The sequence below is a fragment of the Trachymyrmex cornetzi genome, unplaced genomic scaffold (genome assembly GCF_001594075.2).
Source record: "Trachymyrmex cornetzi isolate Tcor2-1 unplaced genomic scaffold, Tcor1.1 scaffold175, whole genome shotgun sequence".
Taxonomy (NCBI): domain Eukaryota; kingdom Metazoa; phylum Arthropoda; class Insecta; order Hymenoptera; family Formicidae; genus Trachymyrmex; species Trachymyrmex cornetzi.
The window spans coordinates 264570-274129 of NW_017296364.1; the positions used below are offsets into that span (position 1 = coordinate 264570).

At 48.7% G+C, this 9560-nt stretch overlaps 1 protein-coding gene across 1 annotated transcript; it reads right to left on the reverse strand.

Annotated features, from left to right (window-relative positions):
- Positions 1-1889: 1889 nt before the first annotated feature.
- LOC108759244 (uncharacterized) lies at positions 1890-2282 on the reverse strand. Its single transcript, XM_018504591.1, has one exon. The coding sequence runs from the start codon at positions 2280-2282 to the stop codon at positions 1890-1892; it is 393 nt and encodes a 130-aa protein (XP_018360093.1).
- Between the last annotated feature and the right edge of the window lie 7278 nt (positions 2283-9560).

Below are 9560 nucleotides of genomic sequence, written 5' to 3' on the forward strand. Positions count from 1 at the left end.
GTAAAATAGGATATGCAAGGTTACACGGGTTATTATAATGCTTTTATAAATTAATAAATAGAAAGGAAAGTGTATGAAAAACATATATTATTGATAAATGCAATACATAATATTAATAATGAAATAAGTACCTTTTTTTTTGCTAAAAATTCATAAGAAATGCCGCATTTACAGGTCACTTCGAATTTATATTCATAAGCTTCATCATTACACGTTATATTTATTTTAAATTTATATGAAGCACTGCACTCGCACGTTATTTAGATTGAAAAATCAATTGACAATATGAACTCCCTATACACAATCAATGCTGCATATGCTACTGACTTATTGCACAGGAGCAAATCGATTTTCTGCATAACATCGCATTAATAAAACGCAAATATATCAGTATCAGTGACCTCGCCCTGATAACATGAAAGGTTCAAGAAACGTCAGCATTAATGATGGATAAAAATACAGCGATAACCAGCTAACCCTCTGATATCTTTAGAGATAATACCTGCACGGAAAAAACGCTACAGCTGGAAATAATGATAATTTTCCCTTATCAATACATTTGGTTGTGATAACTGTAAGATGAACATAACCTTATCATTATTTCTGGTTGTGGTAATTGTAGCAATTTTTTCCGTGTGTGAAAAGCATTACCAAGATGACACTTTATGTGTTACCTCTTGCATTCTTGTAGAACGGATCGTGATTTCGATGTAACGGTGATCGGATTTTGTCTCTTTATCCGACACCGTCCAATGAGTCACCCTACTGGCGGCCAACGGATTTGCGAAAGTCATGTCTATGATAGACTTCCCGTTTACTCTCACACATGTGTTTTTGCCTCCGTGATTTAGGCAATACATACCCAGCCTGCTAGCCCATTCTGCTACTTGGATCCCACGTAAGTCTGTAGTTCGCGATTGCCACATGTGCGTCTTGTCGTTAAAGTCCCCTATCACGAAAGTAGGTTTATCTTGGACTTGTGGGATCCACCTTTCAAGCTCATCGAGTGCCTCCTCGAAATTTTTCATGTTCATGCTGGGGGATAGGTATGTCTCCACCACTACCATGTCCCCCCATCTTATCGACACAGTGTTTCCCATTTATAAAAGGGGTACACGAGATGGCGCCTCGGGTCTGTCTCCAGACAATAGTTATTGTCTCATCCTCGTTATCGATCCAATGCGGGTGGTCGGTTGGAATCACATAGGGTTCCGACATCACTGCTAGTGAGAAGTCCCGCTCCGCCATCGTCTGTAACAGCACGTCGTGACCATCACGGGAGTGGTTGATGTTCGCTTGTATAATACTATTAATCATTATTTTGGTTTACAGAGATTCCTCCTTCTCTTTCTTTCTCCTTTCCTTCTTCTTCGCCTCCGTCGTTTGTCCATTTGTGATCTTCTGTCGGCCATTCTTGAGATTCATGGAGGGGTTGTGTGTCCGGAAGTTCCTTCTCTGTGTCGTCTACCTCCATTAGCTCTTGCATCTGTATTTGTTTGCCCTCGAGAGGATCCACAACGCTACATGCCGCGAGGGACCTTATCACGCTAGCCTCCCTGTCCCCTCTTGCCGTCCTGGTTGGAATGTCCGTTAGTGGAGTCTAGACTTCCATCTTCGTCGAGTCGCTTCCTCTTGGTATATTTCGCATGATCTCCTTATTAACAATCAAATTTGGGCCACTTGTTTTCTTCTTACATGTGGGGGGGGGGGGGGAACTTGCTCTATGCATGCTCTGGCCAGGTGTCCTTCCTGACGGCACCTGTAACATATCATCCCCCTATCCTTCCCGCTCTGGTACTGGTCTCTTACGTGTCCAGTTTCCAGGCATCTGAAGCATTGTGTTGCCCTTTCGGGCAACAATTCCACCCTGGCCATTGTCCTACCGATCCTTATTCTTTTGTATTTCGAATGTTCTTGACCGCGACTAATGGACATCGTAGCCAGAGTGACCCCAGTCCGTTGTTAGACGGTGTTATGTTCCCGAGTTTTATCGCCTCCGCTGCACATTCATCTTTCAATGACAAAGCCGCTATTATATCGTTTTTTGTCATGGAGTCCTCTAAATCTCGTATCCTCATGTCCGCAGTCTTTTCTGGACGGATAATTAAGACGTTTTGTTGATCGTCTAGTGCCTCTTTTAATTTATTAGCCAGTTTGTCTGCCTTACTAGTCCCTTCCACTCCTGGGACTTCCAGGAGTAAGGCTCCTGACCTAACTTTCTTCGGTCTTATCTCCTTTATGTCCAGGATGTCGATGTTCACCCTGGACTTGGCCAAGCGCATCACGTCCGCGTAGCTTATATCTCCACGACAGCTGATTTGGACGGCCGCAGCTGATTTTTCCTTTCCTGTCACCGGAGTTCTCTATAAGTCTCCTGATTCATATTGTGTATCCTCCATGTGTTTCTTGTGAGCCTTGTATATTGCTCTTCGCTCTTCGATGTCCTCCTTTATTAGCTTCCGTTTCCCACATAAGGTGGGTCTTCTTACCCTCCGGCCATTCCTTTGGCTTATCGAGGATAACTTTGTTTTTCTTCGGAATCTCCTCCACATCTATCTGGTCCGAGTCGGGAGAAACGAGTTTTTCTCCAGCTCTTATTTTCGCCGATGGTATCCGCCTAGGGCTTTTTCTCGGGGTTTCCATGGTAGCCTTCTTACTAGCCCCCTCTTTCGGACTGGGGGTTTTAGCCTTCTTTTTCTTGCTTTTTTGAGAGCCTGCAGTTCGTTTCTGTAGGCTTCGGCTTCACCGGCCGATTGGAGTGCCTTCCTCCTTCCTTGTTCTACCTCTTCCTCAAGTCTCAATCTTAAGGTTGCGATCTCTCGTTTTAAGGATCTTACTTCCTTCGTTTGGGCGTCTTCTTTGGACAGGGTCGCCTTCTCCTTAAGAACCTCTAATATCCCCATTGAGAATGCCGCCGCAATTTTAAGGCTTTTCTGGAAGGTGCCTTTTAGGTTGCTAGAGGTTCTAACAATCCTGAGCACTTCCGCCGTGCTGTAACTTCCTTTATCGGCCAACTCCTCATTGGATAGCTCCTCCATTTGTTCTTTGATCCTTTCAAGGTTTACTTTCGCCTTTTTGAAGAGCTTCTTATCGTTATATTCTCTGATTAGTTTTTCTCTGTCGAGTCGGAGAGCTTCTTCTTTGGCCTCGTTATATTTTTGTATCGCCTCACGTCGTCCAACATATTCACCGGTCGTTCTGTTTTGCAGCTATCAGAGCCCGATCCCGTTCTTTTCCTCTTCCTGTTGCTAGCTAACCTTGTCGGGCCTGCACTTACTACGTTTACTTTCTCCGGGGGTGATCATCGGAGTCCTCCTCAGACACGCTATCACCGCTTTTCTTCCTCTGTTCCTACAATATTCGGAACCTGCATCGCTATCCGATGAGCTGATTCCTGCGGTTTCAGTCTCCATCGCGGATAAATCCACGCTGCTTCTTTCCGTATTTTTCGCCTTATAGAACTTAGGACCAGGTTTCTTAAAGAAGTAACCTCTGTCTCCCGTTTTCTCTTCTGTGTCCATCTTCAGCGGGGGATCCTCCTTACGGGTCACTATACCCGATCTCTTTGCTACCTCCTGTTCCTCCTTCCTTACTTCTTCCTCGTTCCTGTTCTTCTCCATATTTATAGTTTCTCTTATAGTAGTTTTGTCAGTCTCCATTTTATTTATCCCTCTGCCCATGCCGGCTGCGCCGTTCAGGGTATACCCTCCCTGTCTTTCGACAGGATCCCGAGTTCCCCCGGGGGAACGACATATCCCTCTGTCCTGCGGAAAAGTATCGCAGGATCTGGGCTCCAACCCTTTACTTACCTTCGGCTTGGGTGTTAGGCCTTGGGCTTTCAGGGTTCCCCTGGCTTCGATCCCAGGGGCACCGGCATAGGTGACGCCACTCGGGGAGGACCCATGGGCAGTTTGAGTGTCGGAGGCGACGCCCCCTCCGCACCCTCCCCGCCATGGCGGCCAGCACGCTCCCTGAGGGAAACACAGTTCCCCCAGGCGGCCAAAACTCCGCCCGAACTCTCGTTTTGGGAGGGACGCCGTCACGGGAATCCGGGCATCCGTCCGTCGCCCCTCCTCGTGTCGCCCAGCAAGAGGACCGGAAGGCACGCCGCGGTTGGGCCTCGAAAAGCGCTCTGTGCCGCGCGGGGCACATAAAGCCCCCCCAGCGCACCCCCCACCCCCCCGGCAGCGACCAAAGGGGCCGGGGTGTCTCGCCCTGCCTCGGAAATACCGAGGGCCGCGACCCCCGTCTACTCTTTCCAAGGAGTGGGAGCCTCGATGTGTAGATGTCCCATCAGCCCCCTGCCCCCCGCCAGTGGACGCCGTCCCCCGTAGCAGAACGCTTAACGCCACGGGGAATGACCCCCACCCCTAATCTATTCACTAACGAGAGACCCGCCCGCATGACGGAATGCTTGACGTCAAGCGGGCGGACCCCCGCTCCTGAACCAGAGACATCCCCAGTGCAATGGGTAATAACCCCGGAAATACTCTGAGTACTGTCAACCCGTGGGTTGGCAGCAACTACCGTCAACCCCCGGCCCCGCCACGGAATAAGTCCGTGATGACCGGGGACCGGGGCGCCTGGTTTCCCAGACGCCCCTTCACCGAGAGGTGCAGATTCCGCTCGGACAAAATCCGTACGGCCCCACACCCTCCCCAACGACCTCCAGACAGCACCCCTTCTGCCCAATGACGGCACGGCATACTGCCCTTTGACCGCGTCTCTACCAGACATCCAGTGTGCAATGGACGATGGTTCATAAAGAACAACTGCCCACTGGGCAAACCTGGTAGTGAATGTCTGGGTGCAATGTGGGTATACCCACTCCAGACATTCGCTTCCCTACACTGGCATGAGTTCAATGGCACGCTAGAACCCGCCTGCAGACTAAGCCTGCGTCGCCTCTTCGGTCTCCGGACCCGCGAGGGAATTCCCCCTCCCCCCAAGGGGAGGGGGAGGGCCCCACGCGGGTCCCGAGGCCGTGGTGGACGCTCACCATTCCACCCACGGGAAGGGAGCAGGCCTCCCTCTATCGGTGCCGTGTCATCGGGATTTGTAGTTAGAGTTACCTTCTCCTACCGGCGCAGGTCCCACCCTCGAGGGGTGGTTTCTCCAGACCCCCCGTGCTCCAAGCACGGGGGGGTCCTTGGGGCGCCGGACCCATGCGTACAGTGCTTCTCTATTTAACAAGGAACTCCGTACTGTGGGATGTTGGCACCCTAGGACCTCCAAGAGAGTCCAGAGTGAGCCCCCGTGCCACGACAAGGCCTCCCACGCACGGGGGCTCATTTACTAACTTTTTTAGCTTAGCCCCGCTAATCTGTGCGGTTGTGAGTCTCCTCCTATATGCAACCTGTGCACGAGGATGGGAAACTAAGTTAAAGATGGAGAAGCCCCTCTCCCCGTGGTGGCGAAGCTCTACGTAATTGAGCCTCTGACCGCCCCATTAACCGGTTCGATCGTCCCTCCTATCCTTAACGCTAAATGTCATGTATATAAGTGCCCGTTGGCATCTCGCTCGTTCGTTCATTCATTCATTCTGCAATTCTTACACTCTGTGCCAGTCACACCATTTTTCGCGTGTAGTCCTATCTCCATTATTCTAGTAGAATATCCTTTCACTGGTCACTGGCCATTCTCCTTCCTTGTCTAGTCCTGCGGAGAGATTATTCCTTCTCTTGCTCTCTCCGCAGCTTCCTTTCGGGTGATGATTTTTTCGCAAAATCGCAGAAAAGCCTGTCTATGTTCTTCTTTCCTCGTCGCTCAGATTATCGCTACCCATGTTATATCTGGACCGATCGCTCCTACAAGCTCCGCGCGTTCATCATTTCAGGTCGAGCAATATCTAAGAGTATGCCTGGCCGAATCATTTAGAGATTCACAGTGTCAGCAGCGGGTTGTCGTCTCCCTCCCAATCCGACACAGGTATCTCCTGAAACAATCATGTCCCGTGAGAACCTGCGTCGCCCAAAAGGAAAGACCCGCCCTTGCATCCAACCATTCTTGCAGCTGGCCTTTTATCGCTCCCAGGATTGTATCACCTTCCTGATCCATCCCTTCCATCCATACTCTCTACTGCCTAACCAGTTTCCTTCTAGTCATTTCCTTGATGGTGTCTATCTCATTCTTCTGAATAGGAATGTTCGGAGCATTATTCTTTCTAAGATCTGAGATCTTTTCGTACATCTCCTCATACCTGATCGCATTCAATTTAAGTGGTGGGACTCCTGCTAATGCCGTGTTCACTGCAAAGGAGATCGTCCTGTATGCTCTCACCATTCGCTCTACGTTGAGTAGCTCGAAGAATTTGTATTATTTTCTTGTTTTTCCTCATCTCGTACGCCCATATAGGAGCACCATATAGGGCGATGGATGTGATCACATTTGTATACAATCTCCTAGCCTTTTCATTTGGTTCTCCTAAATTAGGTAGGAGTCTACTCAGCGCTAATGCTGATTTCTCCAATCTTGGAACCAACTCCTCAAAGTGGGTAACGAACGTCCATCTGCTATCTAAAATAAGTCCTAGGTATCTCATCCTAGTCCCCACTTTTATTTCTATCCCTGCTACGTTTATAGCGGAATCAGCTGGCCTTCCCTTTGCGTGGAACCCTACGATCTCCATTTTCAGTGGCGATACCTTCAAACCCATGTCCTGTATCCTCTGGGTGATCACTCCCACTGCTAAGCCTGCCTCTAGGGTAGCCTCTTCCCAGTTATCCCCAGAAACCAGAATCATTGTATCGTCTGCATAGCAGACCGTTAGGCAGTCCGGGGATAAGTCATCCTTTTTCATTACCTCATCAAACCCGATATTCCATAATAATGGGCCTAATATCGATCCCTGCGGTACTCCTCTCTGCACTTCCCTTTCTCCAAATGTACCATCGTCCTTAGGAAACGTTAACTTCTGGCCGTTGAGATAATTGCGAATCGTTCTTCTCAGATAGAGTGGGATTCTATGCTTGTTTAGCACCGCATCTATCACTCCCCAGGGTAGCTAGTTGAAGGCGTTCTTAATGTCAAGCGAAACACCTGTAACTACTCTTCCCTCTTTAAACGCATCCTCCATGTATGTTCTAGCCCTCGCTATCGCGTCTATGGTTGATTTACCTCTTCTAAAACCATATTGTGTGGGGCTGAGGTTTGGTTCTCTTCCATTTAAATGCGCGATTATCCTTTCCGATACGATCCTTTCCATGATTTTAGCCTCATCATCGAGAAGGCAGATCGGTCGGTATCCTGCCGCCTGATCATCTGGCTTTCCATATTTTCTCAGGAGTACCAACTTGGCATTCTTCCAGATGAGTGGGAATTGCCCTATCTTTAGACACTCCGTGAATAATCTTCTGAGTTCTCCAATCATATCATTCGAAGAAATTGCCCATGCCTTGGCCGGGATTCCACTAGGTCCAGGCGCTGCACTTTTTTCTACCATCCGCTTAATTGTCAGCATTGCTTCCTCGTCACTTACTAACTTTTTTTGTGACGCAGGGGGAATGCGTTACGCATTCCCGTCCCCCTCGGGGGAGAGGGATGGGGTATGTGGGACTCTCTCTCCGGGGCTGCTGCCTCGGAAAGCCTACCCACTAAAACCCCTGCGGGCGTGCCTAACCCGATATGAATGGGACCCATCCGGAAATTTCGCATCAGTAGTACTTCCGGATGGGCCCCCGCGTTGCTATATTACTTAGCATACCATATGTACATGAGGGTGTGAAGACGCCTGCGACACACCCTCTCTTCCCCGTATACCCATCTCGATGGGACCTCGGGCCCCCACCCTCAGTCCCACGGGTTTTACCTTTGAGGGCCAGTCGCTACTGGCTCGGCCTATAAGCCCTACTATTTTGTCGCTTTGTTGAGACCAGCCGCCCCGCTATCCAGTGCGGCTGTATGTCTCCTACTTTCGCATTCGAGTCAATTCGAGTCAGGGCCACGGAGAGGGGCATCTAAGTTAAAGATGGAGAAGGTACCCCTCCCCGTGGTGTCGGGGCTCTATAACCCGTTCGTCGAGTTAGACCCCTCACCGCCCCGCTAGTCGGTGCGGTGATCCCTCCTATCCCTGTGTGCGTTCTCGCTCGCCTCATCGCACTATTCCCCTTCCCCGTGTTGGCCCTTCGGGCTCGTCTCTCTTAATTGCTACTGGAGTTTTCCTATTCTAGAATTCTACCTAGTTAGCCCCGCCCGCGCCACGAGCCGGGTGTATAATCACTCCCTCTCGTGCTCTCTCAGCTGCCTCCTTCTTAGTCATCACTGATTCGCAAAAAGTAAGAAAGGCTCTTTTGCCCTCCTCTTTCCTTAGGGCCTTAATAACGGAATTCCACGTTAGGTCCGGGCCGTGTCACTTACTAACTTAGCCTGACGTAATCTAACTTAATCTAACTTAACTCTACGCAGCCTACTCTCTCTCCCCCCTCTCCCCACTCCTTTCATCCCCCCTCCCCCTCTCTCTCTCTCCGCTAGGACTTCCGTTTCCGGAGCCTTTCCACTTCATTCACGTAGACTCCTTCTTCTAAAAATTAGTTCTGTTTTACCTTCTTCCCCACAGAGCCTCCTTCTCCCCCCGCACCCTCTTCCACCCCTTTCTCTTATTCCCTCTCCCCCCCCCACCATCCTTCTCTCCACCTCAACCTCCTTCATCCACCTTTCCCCCTCCCTTTCTTCTCCCAATATTCTCCCTACCACATCCTGCTACTCTCCTACGTCGCCCATTCTCCAGACCCTACAACCCTCCCACACGTGCTCCCATGTTTCCGCCCCACTTCCATACAGCCTGCATTTACTTTCCTCCTCACCCTCCCAATATCACCCATCCCACACCTCATTTCCCAATCTAAATCTAGCCACCCTTCTCCATTTCCCCTCCCCCCATCCCTTCCTTAAATACTACTCTTGGCGATGAAAATTGATTGTGCGTTAATGACTGTAATTTTAAAATAGCGTTTCTGGAATGAAACTTTACATCAAGATCTAAAAGCATGATTACATCTGAAAAATGCATGATGATATTCTTCCAAAAACATCCTACGGTTGTATTTTTCCTGTTGTTCCAGTCGGTATAGTTAATAGAACAATATCTTGTGCAGAATATGGTCTATTTCACTGAATTATATCCGGACAATGACCAGTCCATGAATCTGACAATAAAACTGAATTTGGTCCAACATTTGGAAAATATATGTACTTCCCTTACCCAAGCTTCAAAATGATTAGATGTTAGTTTACCAGATTTTGACGACATAATAAAAATATTATTTGCAGTAAACATTGTTTCTTGTACCCTAGGACCTAATGTCCCACTAGGTTCTTTTAACACTATAAGAAGTGGAGATAATAATCTACCATTGGCTGAAATAACAGGTTGTATTGTATAACTGTGAATAATCGCAGATATTGACTGTGTTACAGACTCTACTTTTTTTACACTTTTCTGTGCCAATGTACGACCAACATGTAATTCTAATTGAAAACCACTTTGGTCCGAATTATACACATTTTCAATTCCATAGCGATCAATATAATATTTGACATTTTCAATAAACCTATTGCTGACT